We start from the raw sequence: 24029 nt of genomic DNA, 5'->3' as shown, positions 1-24029 counted from the left end.
CCTTTTTTTTGTCTTTATTTTAGAGTCTACTACTATGACGATGACGAGAGAAAAAACAAAGTCTCTTACGGCGTGGAGGACGGAAAGTGGACGACACTTGGATTTTTTTTTCTTGGCTTTTCCAAACTTTGCCATTTCATTTGTGTAGTCTTGTACGTCTTTTGTTGAATTCCATTTGTATGTGTTTATATAATACTTGTTTTTGTCCGCAAAGTTCTTGCACGAGACTGGTTTATGTGGCGTGGTGTGATTTAAGCAGCTCATCTGGTGCAACATATCACCAAGTTACAGACCAAGCTTTACGATTCACAGTTACAGATAACAAGAGGATAGTTTGTGAGATTACGCAAGAAGAAAAAAGAGTGAATATTAGTCCTTGCGTGGGAGTGGCTTTATTAATAGAGCTTCGTGACAACAGACACGGAGGGAGGGAGGAGAGAGACGGGTTAGGTGGTATGAGAGATGGAAGAATACAAGAGTACGCGATAACCAAGAATGAAAGAAAAAAAAAAGAGAGCCTGTCTAGCTGGATGGTGTGACGATGATGACATGAAAGGAAGAAAACTAGAGCTGAAATGGGAGACAAGAGTAGGAAAAAGATAAAAGAAAAAAAAAACAAGAAAAGGGGTGCAGACAAAAATAGGAGACCCAAGAAACAACAGAAGTAGATAAGAACCCGGACGCCGAGAATATGAAGAAGAGTGAGAACGGACAAGGAGAACAAAGAAGCTGAAAAGAAAAAGAAAAAAAAAACGCCGATGCGAAAATGCTAGGAATCCAGGCAGTACCAACAAATGAACCCAAGGTAGTTACAAGGAACAGAAAACTGTAGTAGGAACCGATACTAGAAGTCGAAAAACGAACAGGAAAGAAAAATAAAAAGCTTACAGATGAAGATGAGGAGGGGGTATGTGTATGTGTGAGTACGGAAGGAGATGATCAGGTAAAGGGGGACAAAGGAGAGAGAGAGAGAGATGTGGGCGAGTGAAAGGAGTGCCATGCCGAGGGCAGAAGAAATAAGAGGCACGGTCGTTTAAGCCTTTCCGCAGCCAGTCTCGCTCTTATCTTCCGCGACAGACGGCGCAGGCGACGACTCGGTTAGACTAAACGAAACATCGTTGTAGTCCTGGCCGACCGCCACAGGCAGGCTGCAGGCGCGGTCGGCGCCCTCGGCGTCGTCAATGGGCGACTCGGCATCGGTCTCGCTGGCATCGCTGGCATGCGACGCGTCCGAGGTTGCCGATGACGCAACCGACGCCTGGTCGTCGCCAAAGTCGGCGTGCACTGAATCCGAGTGCGGCAAGGAGTTGTGTTCAATGACACTGACAATGTCGTCGTCATCGCCGTTGTTGGTGTTGTTGATGCCGGTGCGCAGACTGCCCGACGCGCGGTTGCCAAGGACAAACTGGTGGTGCTGGACAGGCACGACGCCGCCGCCGATGCGCGCCCAAAACATGTGCTCACGGAGGCGCACGCTCTCTTCCCACGCTGCCTTTTCGTCATCGGTGTCTTCGGCGCGCCAGTGGCCGTCCTTGAGGATGCGCAAGAAGCCCATGAACTCGCACGTGGTGCGCATGCGGCAGAGACAGTAGGGACACAGCGGGTAGCGCTGGGCCGAGTCGGTTTCGCTGATGCGGAAGCGGTGGGTGCGCAGGAACTCGGCGGCCTTGCGTGACTCGCCACACAGCGAGCAGGCAAAGGTGTGCGGGTGGATGACGGAGGTGATGGGCTCGGTCGAGTGCACGGGCTCGATGACAAGCGAGCCCTCCATGATGGCGGTAATGACGCTACGGCGTGCGAGCCAAGACAGCGATGGCGAGAGGTCTAGACGCAGGGTAGGCTCAATGTCTTCGACCATGACACGCTTGAAGAACTTTAGGTCCTTGAGGTGCGGCATGGATGCTGTGGTGGTGCTGGCCGTGCTATGGACCGAAGCGGCCGAGGACAGAATGGAGGCGGCACTCGAGGTCACACCGCCTGTTATGCTGCCGAGATTGAGCGAGCTGCCGGATATAGAGGTATTGCCGAAAAAGGAGCCGCCGGAGAGGCGGTTAGCATAGTTGTGCGAGACGTTGACCAGGGTCTTGAAGTCCTCGTAGACGTTTAGATCGGTCCGGAGCACAGGTGTGATGAGGTGTGTGAGAGAGGTGGGCGAGGCTGGTGGCGGCATGGTGGCGTGCTGCTCGGTAGTCGGTGATAGGAAGTTGGAGGCGGCCGAGGATAGATCTTCGCGTGATGAGTAGGTATGGCTGGAGCGAGGCGAGGATGTCGAGGTGGCGGTAGTAACATTGCTGGCCTGGTCTTCGCGTTCTAGCTTCATCTGCTCGACAAGATGCTTCAGCTCAGCCAGCTGGTCCTGCTGGAAACGGAGCAGGTTTTCTGTCTCGGCCACTTGTGCTTTGAGCTGGTCGTTTTTGCGCAGAACGACGTCCTGTTCGCGCTGGGCTTCTTCCTTGGCGGCAATAACGAGGTTGTTGGCCTCTTCGAATAGGGCGGTTGACAGCTGCTCAAGCTCGCGTTCCATGGCTTTCTTCTCGTTCTCCACGTCTAACCGCAGCTTCTTTTCCTCGCCAATTTTGGCAATCAGATCGCACTTCTCGGCCTCGTAGGCTTTTTTCCGGATCCATACATCGCCTGAGAGCATTTCGCGCTGCTTGGTGACGACGCCTTCAAGGCGGTGGACCGAATCTTTGGCGCGGGACAGTTCTTCGCGCGTTTCGGAAAGGGTGTTGTCGAGGATGGTTTGGTGGTTGATGGCACTGATCAGTTTGTTGCTGAGTGTGGTCACCTCGTTTTCGAGGGCTGTAGTGGCTGCAGCCTGTCGATCTTCTTCTTCGGGCACGGAGGAAAGCTTGACGCGTGGGTCAGGCAGAGTGCTCAGATCGGCCTCTTCGGAGTCCACCGGTGTGAGGGGAGCGGTGACGGAGTCGGAGGGAGAGGGCGGCGATGGCGGCGGATGTGCGCTTTCATCGTCAGGATCGTATACGTCAGAGGCTTTTCTCATGTCGAGACGTGTGGAAGCCGGGGTCGTTGTGGACTGTGACTGTGTAGCGCCGGTTACAGACAGCGAGAGAGACTGGGAAAAGGAGCGCAAATGGGCAAATGAGCGCGGCGTGCGAGAAGGAGAATCCGACTCGCCGGAAGCAGCGGGATGGCTGGTCCAGGCGGCCATGTTCATGAAGCTGTTGAGACTGTCAGCGAGGACCATGGCGGGCAGTGAGTGGCTAGCACTCGGGCAGATTCAAAAGAGCGACTGAGGACGGAGCAGAAGCCGAGTGCAAACAGAGGAGGAAGAAAGAAGAGAGAAATGACGAGTACTTACGCATCCATTGCCATGGCGGTTTGCGCTCAGGGAGAGCACAATAATAGGTACAGGGTGGCCAACAGGGATTGTGAGGCAGAAAAAGAAGCAAGCACGAGAACAAAGGCCCCGAAGGGAGAGAGCGAGAGCAGGCGGTAGAGCAGGCTATTTGAGGGGTGCGGCAGCACGGACACCTGGAAGCAAGGGAAGAATGGCTCTGAACAAGTCTTGGAGCCTATAACAGAGGGGCAGCCAAGAGAGGGCCGAGACAAGAAGCAACGAGGACCACAAGAGAAGGCAGTCCTGAATCTCAAGCTGCCGTTTCGCGGGCGTATCGGCGGGCAGCGAAAGAGAGCTTCGGACAAGGGCGTTTAGTGTAAAAATAACAGCAGCAGAGCAAGGGCAAGAGGCAAGAGAGCACGGAGCAGGCCGGGAGGGTTGGTTCGCGCGAGGGTTTGGACGTGGATGCTGGGGTTATTTGTATTGCTATATGTGTGTTTTCGGGTCCGGGCGGTCGTATGGTGGGCAGAAAAAAAGAGGGAATTAAGACAGTGAGGACGAAAAGAAAAACGGGCTCGTTTCGGTGGGCTGGCGATAAAGGCGGAAAAATCGAAACAGCTTCGAGGCGGCGCGAGATTGTGGTGATGTTGGATGAAAGGAACAAGAATAAAAAAGGAAGAGGAAAAAAAGAAAACTCGAGATGTGAAAATTTAGCCTGTGTCATAGAAAAAGAGAGAAAAAAAGGCAGGCGCGGCAAAATTGCTGTTGGCAAGCACATACGGATGTGGTTTCCTCACTTAGTCGTCGCCCGCCCACCTCAAGCAACTGCCCTCTGTGACGAAATCGTCAAGTCCAAGGAAACAACCCCATCCTGCGGGCTTCCTCTTGCCTCCTCGGCCAGAAGCGGAGCCAAGAAAACTGGGCCCTAATGGGCTTAGCAGCCAAGCCGCTGGATCAAGCAACTGCCTATTATCTGATTGTATGTCTGCAGACTTATGGCCCTGCACCGCCAGCAACAAGCTCCTCAGCTTTTCGAAAAGCTCTGAAGCCCTGAATACGGCGTCTCGGCACCTCTGAAAAGACGACAACCACAGAGCTACAGCGGTTTCCAGTCTTTGTGGCAGCCTGTAGCCGCCACGACTTTGTCCACGCACAATGCCTCGCACGTTTGCCGCCACTGCGCTCACGCACTTCTGCCCGCTCTCCGTCGGCCGCTTTGCGGGCAATATGGTCTGTTCTCCAACCGCCCTCGTCCAGGGCTCCCTCCCTCGTCCCGACGTCACCATGATTTGGCTGCCGGCCTGCCCTGGCTCTCTGTTTTTACCTCTTTGGGCGGGGGGCTTGGGGCCATGGGCATCGGTCAAGTGCCCAGACATGGATTACATGATGCTGGAGCACAAGGAGCAGTATTATACCTCCCCCATGTCCGCTGCACTCTATAAAAGCAGCGAATTTACAGGGCTCCTCTGTTAAATCGCTAGTTAACTAGTTAGTTACTCTTTATCTTGGGTCCGGTTTTCCTTATCAAGACCTTGCACTTCGTCCCATCCCGGCGCTTGTGATTCCAAGGGCTAGAGAGCGAGAGGCAAGGCCAGAGAGCCACGACAACAGCACAGAAAAGCCTCATACACACAGACAAGCACATGATCAACATGGCCGGCTGTGGTGCTGGTTTGACTTGACGAATGCATGTTGTACAAGACAAGGCGTACCTTTCTCTGTATGCACAAGCCCGCTGGTGACAGGCTTTGACTGATTGTTCGCGGATTGCCCAACAGCAGTACGGAAATGAACAAAGCTCCTGACATGCACAACGTTTCTTTTTTGTGTACTCTGTCTTGTGGCCATTGCTTTGGGCGGGTAGCATCAGCGGCCAAGCGAAAGCCTGGACCAACAACGCCCGCCGTTGGAGCAATAAGACTTTGTGTTTCTGCGCAACGCGCACCCTCGTCTGTCCGCACGACAAACACAGGCCATCCAGCAAAACCAACGCCGGCGATGCTTTCGTCCGGCCAGGATGCACTACGTGCTAGGCCAGACACGCCCTGCACACATCTGGTGTATCTTCGTATCTGACTTGGCACAGTCCCGGCTATCTCTCCCCCCTTCCCTTGCTGCACGCAAACACACATCTAGCCCGGTCCCCAATCTCCAAGAAGCTTCGGTCGGTTCCTATTGCTGTCTGGATACTTGTACCTGCGCTGACTGATAATCTTATTTCGTGCCCCTCCCCGAAATCACAAGCCTGGAGACCAAGTCAGACCCAGACAAGACTCCAGAGCCAAAGACAATAAGCAGGCAGGCACGCGCTTGGGTTCCTTCCCCAACTCAAATGGGACTCGATCTCGCAAAACTAGGCAACTACTGCTAACCTCGACTTACATGCTTCTCCGTACTTTCCTAGTATGACTTCAGACTTATTTCTCCTCTTGCTATAGTATGGCTCTTAGTCTTACCCTCATGGCATTACCCACCGTTTTCTTTGTCTCAGCCACCGGTGAAATGGCCAAAATCGGGTGAGGAGGAGAAGAGTTGGCAGAAGAAAAAAAAACTCTGCCGTATCATGTTTTCTCTCTTTTCCATCGCCCCAGAAAGACAGATCCCTGCTTCACGCTCCTTCGCTTCCACCTCGTCCAATGCGAACCTTTCAGCTGGGCTTGGTTCTGCTTTTTTTTTTCTTTTTTTCTCAAAAGCTTTCAAGATCAGCCTTCATTGTTTGCTGGTTCTGCAGTGGATGAATGTGTCAACGTGAGAGGATCGCCAAAATGAATCCTCCATCATGTGACCACATCACCTGCCTGCAACGGCCAACTACACTAAAGAAATCTTGCCTTGACATTTGGTCATGCTAAGACGAAGGAGTAGCCAAAAGCGAGGCAGCAGTCAAAGATCAAGATCCAAGACAAGTCTCAGGATCATAGGTAGACGCCACGGGTTGCAGGCGCAATATTAAGGGTCGAACGCAAGAAACCGGAGACAAAAAGCTTTGATATCCAGACCAGCTGTAACTAGCTACAAGAAACCACACAAGTACGTACATACAAGTACTTTGCTGACAAAACAATGAAAAAAAAGAAAACAGCATCATGATGAATGAGATGCGATGGCTGCGCAAGATCTTGCCCGCCAGTTTTAGCATTTTGGAGCAAGGATGGCAAGTCTCTCATGGTCCAGTAGTAGCGGCCAGCCTGTTGCGGCTTAGCCTCCCCCCGGCTTAGCTTCCAGTCTGGCTTAACTTCAATATAATCACCAAGCATAGCGGTCCCAGTTAGGGTCTAGTAGGGAAAAAGAAGTGTTAGTAACAGAAACCTCCCGAGACTTTGGCAGCCCACACAACACCACTGGACAACGACATGGCAAACCTACCCTGTACAAACGCTGCGAGCACCTTGCTCCCCGTCTGCAGCAGCGGGTGGCCAACTACAATCTTGAGGAACTTTTCAAGGCCGGCGCGCCGACCCTCGATGACATCGTCGCTGAAGCGATTCGTAAACACCTTTCCCGGCAGCGGGGGAATCGTGACTCGCGCGCTCTCGCGCTCCAGGATATCGCGAAAGTATTCAAAGTCCGAGTACCGGCGGCGCACCGTCGACTCGGGCAGCTTAAAGGCGGGGATGTTGGTGCAGCAGAGGATCTCGTAGTCTGTGTACATGTTCCGGCCGACTCCGTGCGTGCACGGGTTGCACACTTCAATCTCGAGGAAGTTCTCGGGCGGCCCATATATCTCGTCAAAGGTCTGGAGGCGTGTGTCGGGCATGGACTGCATGGCGGGCTATCGGCGGGAGGGTATTCGGCGGGCGGGCGGGGAGAGGAGGAGGAGTGAGGCCAGCGGCGGCGATTAGATATGTGGCAGGAAAACCCTTAAGTCAGAAATAAGACGGTGTGGCACGCAAGACAAGAAAAAGTTGCTGGTGAGCGTGCGTCTTGTGTTTTTTTGTGTTGTAGCGAATCTGTTGTTTACGTGGTGGGGGAGAGAAGACCAAGGAGGGGGGGTAGAAGGCTGAAAGCCTATTGGGCTAATGTTGGTGATAAGCCAAATGGTTTCAGCCTTGTCACGTGCCGGGCGCGAGGTTTTGCCAAAAGAGCAACTGCTCTGAACCGAAGAAAAAAATACTCCTGGTGTGAGATCAGAGGTAATTATGACAATTGCGGCCGATCTCCATATGGTTTTTTTTGGCAGCTACCTGTTTGGAAACAAGTATTGGGGGCAGTTCTTGCCGTACAGGTTTTAAGTCTGACATCATAGGAACAACGACCATGTATTAGTATTAACGCTGAGGACAGCCATCAAGAAAAGAGGGGCTCCCCTGATTTATATGCGAATGACTTGATTGAAGAGATATACCAACAAACCTGAACCCAACCGATAGCAAGCAAACCCTTGGAAACAACGCGCTGAGAAAAGAGACCCCAATCCCGTCTACCGGCCGCCGCCGTATCGCGGCATCATATTCGGCGGCATTTGCGGCCCCGACTTAACTTCCGGCCGCCCGTCCACACCAATGACTCCTGTCTTTTTGCGCCGCGCAAGCTCCTCTTCAGAAAGACCCTGCACGTCCTCAAAGACGTCAGAACGCTGGCTGGCCAGGCGCTTGAGGTTGTTGGCAACATCAGCCGTGGAGATGTTGGTTGTCGCGTAGCGGGCTTCGGCCTTTGTCTTTTGCTCTTTCCACTGTGGGTCGAGCAGCTCGACTGTAGGTAGAGGAGAACAAGAGTGTTAGCAGGCATACAAATACACGATTGGCAGATAAAGGCTACTGGTGGAAATGGGGATGGGGAACTCACTCTTCATGTGCTCTTGAAGCTCGTCCATTGGGATCTTTTGCTGGCAGTTGGGGCAGATGGCCATGGCCTTCTTCTGGCCTCTCTGCGCCCTTGGCACATAGTTTTCCTTGATCTTGACTGACGGGCCGGGTCCGGCCGTTGCCTGCTCCTTTGTTTGTCTGATGCGTTCCTGTGCTTCGGCGCGCTCGCGAATGCGCTGCTCCTCATACGGATCCAAGTATACACCGGGCGGCGGCGCTCCGGGTCCGGCGGTCACGGCTGGGCTGATTGGCGCCCCAGGCGTCGTCCCGGGAGCTGCCACGGCGGGATGTACGGGCAGGGAGAAGTCGCCGGTCGTCAGCTGTGCTGGCGGGTAGTACACTGGGCGCTCGTCGTCGGTGGGCATGGCTTCTTCGATGCGGCGGTCCGCGCTGATGGAAACCTGCTTGCGGGTTTCCAGCGAAGCGTATTGGAGATCGGCCAGGTTTGCCGGCGGCGGCAAATCGGCAGTGTCGTCTGAGTCGTCAAATGTGATGGTTTCCACCACGACAAAGTCACTCCAGTCAATGCGCTCAAACTCGACCTTTTCTTCCTCTTCCTTTTCGACCTTTTTCTTTTTCTCGGCCTCCTCGTAGCGTTCGTACTCGGCGCGTTGCTTTGCGCGCGCCAGCACGTTAAACTTGTCCGTTATATTGCGCGTAAGCGCTTCGATGCGTTCCTCTTGGAGCCGCGTGCCTTTTCCATCCAGCCCACTCATCTCGAAAATCAGCTTGTACTGGTCGACCATATTCTGGAAAAAGGTATGGAAGGTGTGGTTGGGCGCCAGGAACTGGAACTGCGGGTTTCCCGTCTCGCGCTGGGCTAGCTGGGTCATCCACGCGCGTCCATTGCGCGCAACAAACAGCGCCGTTAAGCGAATCACCTCCAAATCCTTTTGGCTCAGCCGCGGCATGCGCGCCGAGAACTCGTATGCGGGCGGCTTCGGCGGGCCCTGTGGGACCTTTTTGGCCGGAGCCGCGGCCTCGCCGACACGGCCAGCCGACACGTCAGTGCCGCGGCCAGCCTTGATTTCCGAAAGGCGCCACTGATAGAACGGGTGGTAGGCATCGGCCGGAGTCAAGAAGCTGAACTTGGGATTGTCGCCCTCTTTGGCGCGGATGCGGTCCTCGAACACGGCACCGCTGCGCGCCACGTAGCCGGCAGTCTTTTCAAGAATCACGCGGATCTCGGGCGGAGGACGCACAACGCCGGTCGGGGGCTTGAGTTCCTCGAGAGGAGCGTCGGTGGTCGCCATGATGAAGGCGAGGTCAGGAGATTGGGGTCTGAGAGTCCGGGCGGGCGGACAGGCGGGCGTCAACTGGTGGTAAAAGACCGGATAGAATGTCTGTCGTGCAAGAGTTTTGGGAGAGGTTCCAGAAGGGCGTGCCCTTGAGTTAATTGAACACTGCGCGTGGAGGCGTGAGATTGCCACAAAAGCTGGAGATGGGGCGGTCAGCCTTGCGGTTTCCCAGAACTTTTCTGGCAATCAAGTCGGCAAGGCTGAATCATGTTCTGGCTAAAATGCAGCTGAAATATGGTGCACCAAACTCCACGTGCACCAGACCCTAGTCCCGCTGTCTGGGTTAGCCTCCCAGAAAGGCCAGCAACTGGGCTGAGCTCTAGTGTCGTCATGGAAATGCTGGAAGCCAAGCTCGAAGCTGTCCTCGCAGCTTGTCTTGTTTATCTTGTTGCCTGCTGGATTGTTTTTCCAATTTAGTCCTTTTTGTCTTGTCTTTTGTGCCATTGACCGAAGGCCTTCGATCTCCCTCGTTTCGTTTGCCCACAATGGTGAGTCCTTTATAGCCGAGTCGTCCCGATAGACGCCGGGGCTCAGGCCGTGGTGGGCTGTGGTGCTGGGCCGGCCCGGAAATCCCGCCGACCTCCTCCTGTGCCGCTCCACCTGAACTCCTGGCCACCCGGAGCCCGGGCGCCTTCTCCGCTGCTGTCCGCCACGTCGCTCTATGTCCTCACCCGCTAACTCTATCGTCCTCGCCCTCAGTCCCAGTCCCTCCGCCCGTATCTCCAGTGCGTCCGCAGCTCGCTGACGGCCGCCCTGACGCTGTCCAACTTTGCCTCGCAGGTTTCGGAGCGCCACAATGTCCCTGAAATCGAGGCCCGCACGTCGCCCGAGGTGCTGCTGACGCCGTTGACGATTGCCCGCAATGAAAACGAGCGCGTGCTGATTGAGCCCAGCATTAACTCTGTGCGCATCAGCATCAAGATCAAGCAGGCCGACGAGATTGAGCAGATTCTGGTGCACAAGTTCACGCGTTTCCTGACCCAACGTGCCGATTCGTTCTTTATTCTGCGCCGCAAGCCGATCAAGGTAAGAGGATCCGGAGCCGCCCCGGCGGGCGTGCTCCAAAGCCGAGAGGACTGCTCCCGTCCACCCCCGCCCCCACCGTGTATCATTACCGGAAGCTAACACTATATCTTGCTGTAGGGCTACGATATCTCCTTCCTAATCACCAACTTCCACACCGAAGAAATGCTCAAGCACAAGCTGGTTGACTTCATCATCCAGTTCATGGAGGAGGTCGACAAAGAGATATCAGAAATGAAGCTATTCGTGAGTGCCCCGTCGTCGTACCCTCTGCCACAATGACTTGGGCTAACCCCATTCCGACAGCTCAATGCCCGGGCACGTTTCGTTGCCGAGTCTTTCCTAACACCTGTAAGTGTGCTGTTGGTCGCCGGAGCCGTCCCAATGGCCGTAGCCCACGCTAACAACTGCACCAGCTTGATTAAACACCGCCAGCCGTCTTCTTTTCCTGTTCCCTTGCATGTTCTGTTCAATACTACTTGCCATTGTTCGGCGTTTCCAATCCAAGGTGTCTCCTATTTTGCCTCATCTTTTGTTTACTGTGCCGCCAACTGCCAATTGTGTTTCAATCTTGTCTGTTCGCCAAGCCCAAAGAGCTGCTGCTAGGCTAGAAACTCTGATTATTTACTAATGTTAGATGTCATTCAAGGAAGCCTTGCCTGTTTCCCTTTATCCGGCAAAGCTGTACGCCCTCAATCTGGCCCCGGTATGCGTCTGCTGAAAAATACGGTCTGCATTCTCTTCCACACACGAAACCGGACCAAAAATATCCTCAAAGTAGTCGTCGCCGCCATCGTCTGCAAGTAGCTGAAGCATCTCCTTTCCCTCCTCCAACGTCACTGATGGCGGCGGCCAAATGTCTACCGGGTAGTCGACAATGTACCCGCAGCCAGCGCTGGCACATCGATAGTAGAAGCGCTCGCCATCCTGCACCAGGCGCGTGGTGAACAGGCAGTAGCAACGCGGGTTTTCGGGCAGTACGCACTCCATGTCGTTGTAGCAGGCAAACCAGAAAGAGTGGTTGTTGTTGCAGTACCAAAACGGCCGGAAGCCGTCCGCCGACGTTCTGCCACAAGCAGGCACACCGGTTTCACCGGCGTCACCGGCCGGTTTGCTGCTCTCTGTAACAGTGGTATCACGAGCATTGGGTGCAGACGACTGGCCGCCAACCTTTTCTGCCACTGATGGACCCTGCAGCTTACATTCGTCTCCGCAAATCCGGCACAGCGGCCCACAGCGGAGCGGGAACGAGGGGCTGCGCACGGTGCATACGATGCGTAGCGGGGCCACTGTGTGGGTCGCAGCATTTTCACATGTCCGCACAAAGTAGCGATGGATGGTGCGCATGGGCGGGATCAGGCACGTGGTGCGTGGCAGAAGCGTGTATCGGGCATGGCCTTCAGGCCAGACGTACGGCGTATTGGTGAGCGAGATAGAGTTTGAGTTCATGGCAGGCGGCAGGTATTTGTTGGCATGATAACGGGGACGATGGTGAACAGGAACAGAAAGAGAGAACAAAGTTGGAGTCTTTCTAGAGTGAGTCGCACTCTCTGAAGAAGAAATATCTCCTAACAAGCTGCAGTTCTGGAGCAATGGGCTGATTGTTCTTTATTTCTAGAATAAGATGGCCCAGGCAACTACTCTGCAAGCGTTAGGCTCCAAACAAGCAACCACTCTTTCATCTCGATGGAGGCTCGCGTGCCTTCCGCTTTCAATGACTCCACTACCAACGACCACACTAGCTTCTATGACCTCTGGAGAGAAATGACGAGGAGGCTTCAGATGAAAAAAGAAGATGCTTTCAGTAAAGCTGTGCTGGCGGGCATACTGCCATTGTTGCCCATCGACATAAAAAAAAAGTACCATAAAAAAAGTACAGGAACAAAGCATCTTGGCGGGGCTTGAATCATGGGGTCCGGGCCGATACCGACCAGCGCGTCAGTTCGGCGACCGCAAAAGATGCCAGTCGTAACCATTCAGGCTCGTGAAGAATAGACCGGCGCTGCTGGCCAGCGCTGGGGCTGAGTGAGGCTCACGGCCAGCGCTAGCACCAGCGCCTACGAGTGATGGTGTGGCAGCCATAGTCTCAGCAGCAACGGACCCAGCTACATATATTTAAAAGCGCCAGACAAGACCAGCCGCACAAGGATCGAATAGTCGGCGTACAAAGCAGGAAGGCAGGAGAGCAGGAGAGCACAATATACGGCAGTGGCAGAGGGCAAGACAGTGCGGAGCTAGTTACACGACCAAAAACCAAAAAGAAAGGTAGAGAGAGGGGGGGGAAATCGGGTTGCACCAGATGGTGCATGCAAACATAGACGGACACGGGCATACTTAGTTACTTTTTTTTGCAAGTATCTTTTTATTACACGTCGTTTTCCGTCTACACACGGCGCCTCAGCTTCTACAGCTGAAAAATAAAAATCCCCAAAAAAAAAAAGATTTGACAGAGGTCTTCACGGTCCAGGCCAAGCGCCTCGGTTCCCCTTCTCCTTTTGTATAGTTATCGCCCCTTCTGCACTGGTGCGTCATGTTGGTGTCAAATCTTCGTTCGCAGATCGGGCTGAAATGCTTATCCAAGGACTCACCAAGGCCGCAGCCAATTGTTCAACGCGCCGCCCTCTCTCTCTCTCTCGCTCCCTTGCTGATGGAGGGTGGTAGTGACAGTTCGGCTTTGCGTTTTCCTTTTTTGTACATAACCAACGTTGGTTATGGTGCCTGTGTACTAAATGGTAGTTGTGCTGTGTCAGTTGCGAGAGTGCCAGTCAGTATCTTTGTCAGCTGCCAGTGCCCTCCAGAATCTAGGCGGCGACCGGATAGCTACTGCAGCTGAAGCATATCAGCTTCATTGATCATGTTTGGTGGTGGGCTTTTGCAGCAGAGTCTTGTGAGACAGATACTTGGCTGTAGCTAGGGTTCTGTAGAGAGGGTTGCACAAATACGCAGTGAAAAACAAAGCGAAAACAAGAGCAGAAAAAGGAGTCAACTAGAGATACATATCAACCTATTGCTCAAGACAGGTAGGTAACCAGATATCCAATGGATCTGCTAGTTCGGCCTCTATAAGGTGAAGGGTATTGATCATGCATGACTGCCAATCTTTACCTCAAAGTTGTCCTGTCTCGTAACCCCCAGCTGTCAGTCCAGCTGAGTGGCTCCCATGCCTCGGCTGCTTTATCGTAATTTGTCATTCGTCCCCTCTCCCCCCTCCCAAAAAAAAAAGAGAGATCGTGTAGTTGTAATGCACCTTGCGATTTGCCAACGCCATCCATAGATGACTCGTCGTTGACTGCAAACATAGGATCTGAACATGACAAACCCAGAATGGTCGGACCAAGAACGGCTTCTGGGGTCTTTGGACAAAGACAGGACTGGCCTACTGACTGGGATTGTAGCAATGTTAGCTATTGCTCCCTTTTTTTATCTTCTTTTCTTTTTCTTGCCTTCAGCTTTGTGTAAAGTCGGCGTCCCACCGCCCAAGCCACACCGTCAAAGGTCTACTACAAGTACATCTAGTCCGGGTTTCCTGTTGTCGTTTATGAGGGGCGAGGACACCAGCGGCAGCACAGCTGTGCAAGCCCTGTTAGGCGAAACCAACGCCGGTATGGTTGCTGCGTTGCAAAGCAGTAGGGAAACGAGAGGTTCACTAACACGAGCATGGCCGAGCTGGCGTGTGTTGCAACTGCTCTGGATTGGCCGTATACCAGAGTAGGCGTCCAAGGTGAATGTGACATCAGATGAGAGAAGGCAAGAGGCAGGAAATCATGGTCGATTTGTTATTTCTTATTCTTTTGAAGGTGCATGGAGCTCTCACCCCATGATATAAAGCGAGAAGTGCTCGCTCTACACTTTGCTGTATGTGTCGACACCCTCCCACCATATCTTGTTGCGCAATCTGTTTCTCGGTTAGCAGTCTTTTTGAATATCAGCAAAGTGAAACCAGTTAATATACACTACTGTTATGCCATTCTCTACCTTCCCCGTTAACGAATCTTTATCGAGTTCTCCCTCTGTCATGGCCAGTCGTACCGAGCGCAGGGCCAAGAAAGACCCAGGCCACCTAAAGTATGCATGCCTCACAGTGCCTTCACTAACAGACATCGAGCGCCAGCGCATCTACGAGATCATCAATAGCGGCTGTGTCAAGGGAGCCACCAAGAGACTGGTTACTATGGAGCTCGAGACGACCGACAGCATTGCGGCTGCCGTGCAGCAGCACGGAAGCCTGCGCAGCAGCACGGCACAGCGGCCCGGTCGCCCGCCGGCAATCAACGAAGAGATGGCCACGCGGCTACGCATCGCGCTGGTTCTGACGCCCACTGCTACGGCCGAGCAGTTGATTGCCAAGACTGGCTGTGCATGCTCGGTGCGCACGGTGCAGCGCAACATGGCTGACCTGCGGGCTGAGGCCGATCGTTTGGCCGAGTATGTCATTGAAGAGTTCCAGCACGATATTTTCGACCTGCGCCTGTCGACAAAGGATATTCAGATCCCCAGAGCCAAGCTCCTACTGGCACCTGCGCCGATGCTGTGGCCTGCAGAGCGCGATGCCGCGGGCGATGAGAGAAAAGACCGCAAGGATAGAGAGCGTAGGCAGGGCTCGCAGTTTGTGGCTCCGCCAGAGGCTGAAGAGGCTGGGTCATCACAGGCCTTGTATCAAGACGGTATCTTCCGAACTCCAGAAAAGACCTACCAAGCAGTGTACCAGACACCGCCATACTTTCACGAGTCAGATCACCACACGCCTCAGATTCAGGCCCAATATCAGAGCCAGTACCACCAATACACTCCCCAGTACTACAACACACCCAAGTCTAGTACATCGCAGTACCAGGGCACCCCGCAACATACTCCACAGTCTCATTATCAACAGCAAAGTTACCCGCAGCAACATGCCCAGGCATTGCAATATCAACCGAGTGATGCGTGGGGGCCAGCGGTAGAGCATTCGCCAAACAGGTACGAAGACAAGACTCATAGCCACTATGATAGATATATGAGGCAATGAGAGTATGCGGGGTATTACTAGATAAAGGTTTAGTGTAGTTGAGCTTGGTCGATATTATGGGTTGTCGGCAAACTTCGAGTTTGTTAGTAGGTGTTCTGGTCTCGGGGTTTACTTGTACACAGATTCCTGAAATTGGGGCTCACAGGCAGCGCCTTTTTTCTGGAATCTTTCTTTGTGTTACTTCAGATGCTCACTTTTGTCAACGTCCTTGTCGCACAGCTAGTTTTGATGCTAATAACTACAATGTACAACTTACACGTGAAAATATGCTGTTCTTCGGCTCCGACATAGACTACCTTGATGTTGATTTGACATAGCTCAGTCACGATTCAAGTTCTTTTCGTATTTCTACCATTTCAGAGCTGAGGAGTTCTATTCTGCGGTATGAGTGTGTGTGCCAAGGCGGATGTATTTGAATCTGGACAACTTGGCAACACGCTCGCCGGATGGGGACGCAATTCAAATAAAGCATGTTTTGACACATGCAATCTCCACTATCTATATCAACTAGTTCTACCCTTCCCATCGCTAGGAACCGTAGCTTCACCTTGCTCTGCCTGATTGTCAGGAGTTACCTGTACGTGTGCGGTGCCCCATGGGATGACTCATCTTGCAGGTATGCCAGTGATGGATTCCAGTGTCAGCTATAAGGATAGAGGCAAGTGTCAGTACGGCTGTCCTGGACTTTCTCAGAGTTGGGAGTTTAGAAAGGTCATCGGCCTCCCGTATATTTGCGCAGATTTCTTGACTAATGATTGAGAGATGAAAGCGCTTGATTTCTATGTATGCATTTCTCATCAAGGAAGAGCTAGGGATCCAGAAAATCTTGGGAATTTTGGCCTGATGTCGTCGAAGTTTTCGACTTGGTCAAAGTAAATTTGAGAGCCATTTGTTTGCGGTTTGTAGGAGATGTTTCGGAAGATATCGAACCCTTTTTCATGAAAATGGACAATATTGTTGATTTGAGAGGCCACTAGTTCAATGAACTCCGGGAGGGTCCGATCAACCTCCCATTTGGAGCCCACGGCTTTTAAGAAAGCCAAACGCCATCTTAGATCGGCTACTTCGATGGCTTCGGCTTGGTAGTTTGATAGGTCAACGCCGGAGTAGAAGAGGGCCGTAGTTTTGGACACGCGGGCTTTCAAGAAAATTTGTTTTAAGCACAGTTCCGGGGGCATACTGTCCGGAGATGCCAAACGAGACATCTAGTCCACGATTTTAAAGCCATCCGAGATGGGGGGCTCGCGGTTATGGTCGGCCAGATAGGCTAGTGACTCAGTGATCGAGTTAGCGGAGGTAAGATAGATGCCATTTTGGGAATAATGGCCTTGTCTGGAGTTTGTAGAGAAGACTGTTTGAGTGTCGGTCTCCCCCGTTCCGGTCAACGTGGAGAGGTCTGATTCATGCTCAATAACCTCTGTCTCGGATTTTACGGAGGTGCTTCCGGATAGAGTGGGTTCGGGGGTTTGCGGGTGTCTATCGCTTGGGATATCCGAGGAAACGAGAGGCGCTTGACCTGTAGCAAGGTCATCGGAGTGTTTTGGCTCCATGTTGTGTGAAAATAGCAGCCAAACGTTAAGTTCAACGCTAGCTATGTCAATGATAGCCGGAGGCTGCTCTCCATTGCTGGAGATGTTCTTCCACTTGCCTGTCTGAACCTTGGGATTTCGCCCTTAATTATAACCATAGCCCATACCTATAGGCTACCTATTTATGATCTCGAGATAGTTTTGTGATTATGCATCGTGACACAAGTTTCTGGTAGTCTTCGGGAAAGTCGGTAGATGCATATCGCGGTGTTTTGTTCTCCCTGAAAATCTGGGGTTTTTTTGCCGTTTTTCATTTCATTTCATTTCATTTCATCTATTTTACATCATTCGGAGTGTTCATCAAACACTCATAAGATGACCAGGCAGGTCCTGGCAGCCTGGCAGCGGCATAACCGGCTGCCGGGATCCTCCGATTCGGACTGCCTTGGTGACCGTAGTCTCCCAGCTCCGAAGAAACTGTAGACGCCGACTCGGGATTTCCCTGTGGTGATAAGCACCTCCTGGCGCGGGATACATCAGGGGGGATACATGAAGACTGTGATAATGAAAAAAAAAAAAAAAAAAAAAAAGAAAACAGAACAAGAAAAAGAAGCAAGTAATGCACGAAAGAAAGCACCCAAAGACAAAACAGAAATACAAAATCATACCACGCCAAACGCCATCGCAGCTGGTCATTCCTCTCTCACCCTCTTCAACTTCTTGAGGAGCTGCTTGCATCCTTTGACTGTAGGGAGAAGCTTTTTAACGAGTCTCTCCGTCAGCCGTAGCCTCTGTGGGATCGAGTCACACGTCCACGGGTGCCACGGGGTCTTCTCCTGTCCACATCTCGGACAATCGTGAGCGGCCCCGGTGTGCTCGAACCTCTGGTGGTACGTGGCAAAGTCGCCGTGTCCAGAAATTGCTGCCATCAATGTGCCAATATCGAGTCGGTCGTGTTCCCTGTAGTCCTTGAACTTCCAAGGTTCGACGGGCTCCGGCTTGTCCATATGGGAAGGCCCGTTCTGCGCCCCCCACCACGTCTTGAACTCTGTGGCAGCTTGCTCCCGGCACCACCGTTTTTCCCTGGAGAGCGACATCTCGAGTCCGCCAACTTCAGTCCCAGCAACTACTCTGGCTAACCGGTCGGCTCTTTCATTGCCGGGGATGTTCTTGTGGCCCGGTACCCATCTGACTCTTGCCTTTGGCGCAAAGATCCCGCCCTGTCTCAGCTTCCAGCTTGCCAGGAGTCGTCTTGTCTCGTCGATGGCTGTTTGGGATGTCCCCAGGTCGCCCTCTTCTGCATTCAGACGGTTCACAATGCCCCTGTTATCAAGACATAGGTAAAGGTCGCCGGTCGTCTCTTGCGGTAGCTCGTGGGCTGCTTGCATGGTGTGTGGGGCTGCAATTGCCTCAGCGTCAGCCACTTCTTGCCAGGTGCCCAATGGTTTGCCACCTTCAGTGCGGGTTGTTTCGCCGCTGATTTTTGTTGTGGCTTATATACTGTAGTTACATTGTGTTTTTCAAAAACAAGTCCGATATGGTCTAACGGTTAGGATACCTCGTTTTCACCGTGGGGGTCGGGGTTCGATTCCCCGTATCGGAGATCATTGGCTTCAAAAGCCTGTTTTTTTTTTTTCAATTCAGTCAGTGGTTTTGCCGAGGTTCTACCGAAATCCTGCAAAAGCACAAGTTGAATACGATTTCGTTTCATTTGGTGCACACTGTGGGACAGTAATTTTTGAATTCAGGCTTTGCATGGTTTGGATTTTGGGTTTCTGTTTCTGTATGTGATTTCTGGTACTACTTGTAGTCCCCTATCGTATGCCGAGAATACCTCGCGAGTAGACAGGTAAATAAAGAATCAATCAATCATAGACAGGTAAATAAAAAATCAATCAATCAATACAAAATAGCACCAAAGAAAGTCCTCTCTTGTCAAGCAGGCAGCCTGATAAATAATTATGTTTTGTAAGAGCACTAATAGTGCTAGGGTTAGGGTTCAAATGCGGTCTTTATCCTGGTCCTCTTTGCCAGCGTGACAAGTGGATTTAATTTGATTTGGCTTTGATATCAAGATGCATGCACGCGAGGCTTCAGGTGATACTACATAGAGATGGTGCGTCCGGCGGATTTGTTTTTGGAGGTCTCCTGGTATGCAGATTTGTATAACTAGTTACAAATATGTTTGTACACACGGCATTTCGGTGGAAGAGAAAAAAGCAGTTGGGATCAAGGTTTAGCGTACATCTGAATAAGCCAGAGTCACGAAATTAAAACACTCGGCGACATAGATAGCCAGCACGGAGATCTGTAGGAGTACACGTGTGAAAAAAGCGAGGGCACGAAGAGAGAGGGGGGACGGGAGGTGATGGAGATGGATTTGTGTGTCATGTACGCGTGCTTGTAAGGGCAAAAAGGGGCGACCTTGAACGACGCAGAAACTAAACGCCGTGGGCTGATTGGTCGAGTCCGTGGTCAAGCAACAATAGGATGGGCCGGGTGAGCGGGCGGGCGGGCTAGACCGGACCGGAACGGGCAGGGAAGAAGATGGAGGGTGCGTAGGAAGCAGGACAGACAGCGGGGCCAAGGCACGCTTTGACGACGGGCAAAAGAACATGGCAGCAATGGTCTTGTTTTGCTCTCTGGTTGTTATCTTTGGTATCCGTGCCAGGAAGAAAATATGACGGCGCTGCCGGTGCACCCAGTCTACGGGGCAGTATGGCATGGCTGTTGGCTGAGTAAGGCCCAATGTCGACCCGTATACTTATCAGTGCCTAGTTAAGAAGTGGCGTTGGAGTGGGTCAAACCAGGCCTGACATGGCATGCTATTGTTGGTTGTATGCTTTCTTTTTTTTTCCCTCTCTTTCCGCCCGGCAAAACCTAGCGGCGGGTGGGGCTCCATTGTGTGGGTGACGAGGGACGAACGAAGGATGGGCTGCATCAGGCGGTGTTTGTGTCTGTATCTTTTTTTTTTATTTTTTCATGTCCATTGTCCAGGCCGAAAGAGGGCAAGGGGAAGAAGGATCACGGAGAAGAAAAAAAAAAGAAAAGCCAAAAGCAAGGGAAAGAGCTCGAGTCGAGGAAATGCAAGAGCGAAGCGGACTCGGGGGTTCTTGCCGCGGGCTACTGCCACAACGAATCGGAATAGGAAGGCATCGGCTTCGTGGAACCGATCCGGAAGACCAGCACTGCAACTCTGGAAACGGCAAGTGCCATGTCAAGACATAGTTTGTCTGAACATGCAGGCAATTACTATTTCCGCCGGGGAGGGGGGGGCCGCCCGGGCTGCCATCCTTGTTCTCATGTACAATGTACAAATCTCTACAAGTCTCTGCAAGTCCATAGAGGCCCATCCAAGTCCAGAGTTACATGGCCGATGAGTTATACTTAGCTAACTAGCTCTAATAAGCACCTGTACTCTGGTACTTGCATACTTGTACACACAACGCACAACACATGCACGCAAGCGCACGAAAACACACGCACGCATGCCTTCTGCCTATGCGGCAACTATTGCTCTGGGCTCTGGTTGTTTTGTTTTCGTGCGTCACTGTTCTCCTCGTTGCGGCTCTCTGGGTGGCCTCCGGAGCCCGTCTCGAGCCAGTAGACCCCCCCCCCTTTACCCTTCCCAACACCCACACGGCCCCCAGGCTCTTCACATTGGGCTCCGCGTCTGGGTTTCTGCCATACACCGTACACCGTGGCACCTGTCTGGCGCTCGCTGCGACAGGCTCACGGACATGGAGTCGGCAGTGACAGCGTGCAGGCTAACCAGGCTGAGGGATCCGCAGTGCCTGTGTGATGACAACAAGTAACGAGTCGTTCTTACTGGCTTTTAACGGGCTCGTTCTTCGGTTCTTGTTGCCGTGGCGCTTTCTCTGCTGTCTAGGCGGGCGTCTCTTTTGTCCTCGGCTTCACCTTTTCTCTTCTGATATATTTTACTTGCTCATCGTGCTTCTCGCCTGCTACCGAGTGCCTTCGTCTTCTTATCCCTCTTGCCCTTGTCTCCCCTCCGTCCCTGCCTAGCACGCTTTGAATCTCTCCATCTCCGGCCCTCCGCCATGAACAACGCACTTGTTGTATGCCTCGACGCCCCGTTTATCGATCCGGACCGCATCTACGCCGTACTGCTCCGACACTATGTCTCCGTGTTCCCGTTCCTCCACCGCCAGTCCTTTGCCCAGAGCCATGCCGCCCGCAAGTCGCCTATTGGGCCGCAACGGACTGTAGCACAAGCCAACGACTGCAACATGATGCTCGTCGCCGCGCTGGCGCTGGCCTGCCAAAGCGATGCCGCCATCTGCCACGAGGCCGGCGTCCACATGGGCCACAGGCGCAAAAACACCGGCGCCAGTGCCCAGAGCAGCTTGCACGTCACTCAGCTGCCACCGCACTCTTATGCCCGCATTGTGCTCGGTGCCCTCGGCCTGGACAACTACGGCGATGCGGCCCATTGGACGCCGACGTCCATGGAGCAGGTCCAAGCCTTTGTAATGATTGGCATGTACGAGTGGTTGTGTGAGGAAGGCCCCGAAACCTACCCGAGCCGGCTTACGCGCTGGCTCAGCGCTGGCCGCGGCCTGTCCCGCACGCTGGACCTGTTCCGCGCCGTGCCGAGTGAGCCGAGCCACTGCGCCCAGAGCCGCCTGCGCACGGTGTTGAGTGTGACCATTCTAGACCGACTACTGACTACCCCCGCGCCCGAGACGTCGTCTGTAGAAATCGGCCAGCTGCCTCTGTCCAAGTGCATCCCAGAGTCCGAATACGAAAGCAGCCGCGAGCGCATTTCGCTCGGCGGTTATGGCGTCGAGACAGCGCTGGTCTGGTTCCTGCGCATTCTGGATCTCTTCTCTGAAGTCAACTGGTTCTGTTCACAGCCGCCACGCATTCGTAACAACTGCCCAACCACCAACCAAGAGACTTGCCCGCGCTTTCTCGTGCTGGCCGCCCACGTCGAAAAGCTCCACAGCTCGCTGCCGCCCTACTGGGCGACAGGAACCCCCGACGCGCGTACCAAGGCTATCGTCCGCGATGCTATGCTGCTGGTGAATCTCTGCCGGTTGATGCTGTTCCGCGACCACATCCCGTTTATTCCGCTTGAGACACTGGTGACTGAGACCCAACACCAGGGCGACCTACAGGACCACAACAGGCACGACATGTACACCGTCTCGGCGGCCCGCGAAGCCTACCGCTCGGCGCAAAACATCATCCGCCACGTGCACGCGGCATATCTAGAGCGCACCGGCATTCAGGGCGTCTCAGCAACGGTGCCACTATCGCCCGTCATCGTCAACGCCACATGGCACGCCGCTGTGGCTGCGCTCCATGCGCACCACTTTCCGCACCTCGACCACACCCATGCACTCATCTCGCCCGACTACCAGATTGTGCTCAACTACGGCTTCGCTTTCAACCCCCGCAACCAAGGCACCTGCGGCCAGGCCTTTGGGCTGCTCGGGCAGCTGGCGCGCTACTGGCGGCCAGCGAAGCGCTATCGCCGCATCTTCCGCTGGACCAGTGCGTTTCTACACTCGTGGCGCCAGTCGGCCATCAAGGCCGTGTTGGACCCAGCTACGACGGCATCAGCAGGAGCAGCCGGGCAGCAGCCCGTTGCAACTAGCGATCCGTACCTGGCCCGTATGCGTGCGCCGGGATTCAACAGTGGCTTTTCTGAGTGGGAGGTCTTCCGTCACCGTTACATGGCCATCGGACTCGAGCCGGGCCGCAGTGGATGGGACGACGACGACAAGTATCCAGTGTTCCGACTTGTCGATAATGCTGAAGAGTTCCCCGACTACCCGGACTACGAAAAGTACCACCTCGACATGGACCTCATCAATGCCTGGGTGCTGATGAGCACAACGGTGCCGCCAGTTTCGGCCAGTGTCAGTGTTGTCCGTCGCTGCTGGAACGAGGTAGCTCACCTGAACCCGCCACCAACCGAGATGCCAACCATCTACCAGGGCATCGACATCACACACGCCCGGTCCAGCAGCACCGTCGATGCCGCCTGTCCGCCGCACAAGTGGCACCCGCTGCTGACCAACTATCCGGCTGTGCGTATGTGGCGCTGGAGCGAGCGCCGGCCCGCCGACCACGACTCAGCGCTGCTCCAGAACATGTGGCGGCGGGCTATCAAAGTCGATGCTTCCATTGCCATGGGGAACTACCATTTCATGGGCCCGTCTGAGCTGCAGTCCAACACGGCCAACTCTGTGCCCGTGGTAGCCTGGCTTCCCTCGACCTACAGCAAGCCTGAGATAGGCGTGGCCGGGAATCTGCGCAGTCCTGGTGACTGCAGGCGGGTGTCGACCGATATAGCAGAGCCGCCGTTCGCCGGGTGGACCGCAGATGTCCCCGAAAACGTGACACCGGAGCTGTGCACGTTTGTAGCACCGGAGGTATTAAGTGGGATTGTGTTCCGGCCAACCGAGTTCTTTCCCCGCAGCCTCGCCATGGCGATTATTGATAATGGCGCCAGCGGTGACGAACCAACCTGGGTAAGTAGTGTCAAATCTTCTCCGAATGCTTGCTTGCCCACTCCCGCTAATTCTGGTACAGAACACCCGGTACATTCTCAATACGCCGCCAAGACCCCTCGCGGTGCCCCGAGTCATTCCACTCACCACTCCACCGCCGCCGCCACCGCCGCCACCTCCGCCTAGGCGAGCCGCAACGGTGCAGCCACAGCAGCAGCATCGGCCGTGGCATTCATACTCAAACTCATTCACTATGCAGGATATTGCCTCGGCGCCGACACCCGGCAACACCATTCCCATGCCGGTGAACACTGACGGCTACTTCCCAGAGGGGTACCATATCAACGGATACTACATTAACGGCAGTTCTGCCCCGAGAAGCTCGAGCGTGGCACGTAGCCGGCAGTCTGGTGGGCGGCGGGCATAAAGAGAGAGGCGGGAGAGGACAAGATCTAGGTTATTCATCAGCCGTAGAGTAGGCCAGAAAAGACATGTATTGGCAGAGCTGAAACATCCAGAAACTATAGAAGGGGAAAGGCGGGGGTATATATAGACAATAGAACAAAACAAGAAAACCATAATG

The 24029-nt window shown here is 53.7% G+C and overlaps 8 protein-coding genes across 8 annotated transcripts; 3 read left to right on the top strand and 5 right to left on the bottom strand.

The window, feature by feature from the left end:
• Nucleotides 1-1033: 1033 nt before the first annotated feature.
• BROUX77_004579 (uncharacterized protein) lies at nucleotides 1034-3208 on the bottom strand (the record flags this gene model as incomplete). The annotated part of the gene is made up of 1 exon (XM_073749357.1): nucleotides 1034-3208. One exon carries the CDS (start codon nucleotides 3206-3208, stop codon nucleotides 1034-1036), a length of 2175 nt encoding a protein of 724 aa, XP_073605036.1.
• A 3339-nt stretch (nucleotides 3209-6547) lies between these two features.
• On the bottom strand, nucleotides 6548-7067 carry BROUX77_004578 (uncharacterized protein; the record flags this gene model as incomplete). The annotated part of the gene is made up of 2 exons (XM_073749356.1): nucleotides 6548-6576; nucleotides 6668-7067. The coding sequence occupies 2 exons, from the start codon at nucleotides 7065-7067 to the stop codon at nucleotides 6548-6550; spliced, it is 429 nt and encodes a 142-aa protein (XP_073605035.1).
• A 654-nt stretch (nucleotides 7068-7721) lies between these two features.
• Nucleotides 7722-9359, bottom strand: BROUX77_004577 (uncharacterized protein; the record flags this gene model as incomplete). The annotated part of the gene is made up of 2 exons (XM_073749354.1): nucleotides 7722-7993; nucleotides 8087-9359. 2 exons carry the CDS (start codon nucleotides 9357-9359, stop codon nucleotides 7722-7724), a joined length of 1545 nt encoding a protein of 514 aa, XP_073605034.1.
• A 530-nt stretch (nucleotides 9360-9889) lies between these two features.
• On the top strand, nucleotides 9890-10852 carry BROUX77_004576 (uncharacterized protein; the record flags this gene model as incomplete). Its single annotated transcript, XM_073749353.1, has 5 exons — nucleotides 9890-9892; nucleotides 10104-10430; nucleotides 10548-10673; nucleotides 10734-10778; nucleotides 10844-10852. The coding sequence occupies 5 exons, from the start codon at nucleotides 9890-9892 to the stop codon at nucleotides 10850-10852; spliced, it is 510 nt and encodes a 169-aa protein (XP_073605033.1).
• Nucleotides 10853-11096: 244 nt separating this feature from the next.
• BROUX77_004575 (uncharacterized protein) lies at nucleotides 11097-11876 on the bottom strand (the record flags this gene model as incomplete). The annotated part of the gene is made up of 1 exon (XM_073749352.1): nucleotides 11097-11876. The coding sequence occupies one exon, from the start codon at nucleotides 11874-11876 to the stop codon at nucleotides 11097-11099; it is 780 nt and encodes a 259-aa protein (XP_073605032.1).
• A 2512-nt stretch (nucleotides 11877-14388) lies between these two features.
• BROUX77_004574 (uncharacterized protein) lies at nucleotides 14389-15435 on the top strand (the record flags this gene model as incomplete). Its single annotated transcript, XM_073749351.1, has 1 exon — nucleotides 14389-15435. The coding sequence occupies one exon, from the start codon at nucleotides 14389-14391 to the stop codon at nucleotides 15433-15435; it is 1047 nt and encodes a 348-aa protein (XP_073605031.1).
• Nucleotides 15436-16640: 1205 nt separating this feature from the next.
• BROUX77_004573 (uncharacterized protein) lies at nucleotides 16641-16985 on the bottom strand (the record flags this gene model as incomplete). The annotated part of the gene is made up of 1 exon (XM_073749350.1): nucleotides 16641-16985. The coding sequence occupies one exon, from the start codon at nucleotides 16983-16985 to the stop codon at nucleotides 16641-16643; it is 345 nt and encodes a 114-aa protein (XP_073605030.1).
• A 4040-nt stretch (nucleotides 16986-21025) lies between these two features.
• Nucleotides 21026-23873, top strand: BROUX77_004572 (uncharacterized protein; the record flags this gene model as incomplete). Its single annotated transcript, XM_073749349.1, has 2 exons — nucleotides 21026-23467; nucleotides 23529-23873. The coding sequence occupies 2 exons, from the start codon at nucleotides 21026-21028 to the stop codon at nucleotides 23871-23873; spliced, it is 2787 nt and encodes a 928-aa protein (XP_073605029.1).
• Between the last annotated feature and the right edge of the window lie 156 nt (nucleotides 23874-24029).

The sequence above is a fragment of the Berkeleyomyces rouxiae genome (assembly GCF_048999995.1).
Source record: "Berkeleyomyces rouxiae strain 22BRR77 chromosome Unknown BrBRR77_ptg000004l, whole genome shotgun sequence".
NCBI classification, from domain to species: domain Eukaryota; kingdom Fungi; phylum Ascomycota; class Sordariomycetes; order Microascales; family Ceratocystidaceae; genus Berkeleyomyces; species Berkeleyomyces rouxiae.
Note: the sequence above shows the minus strand (reverse complement) of the source record. Positions and strands in the feature narration are given on the sequence as shown.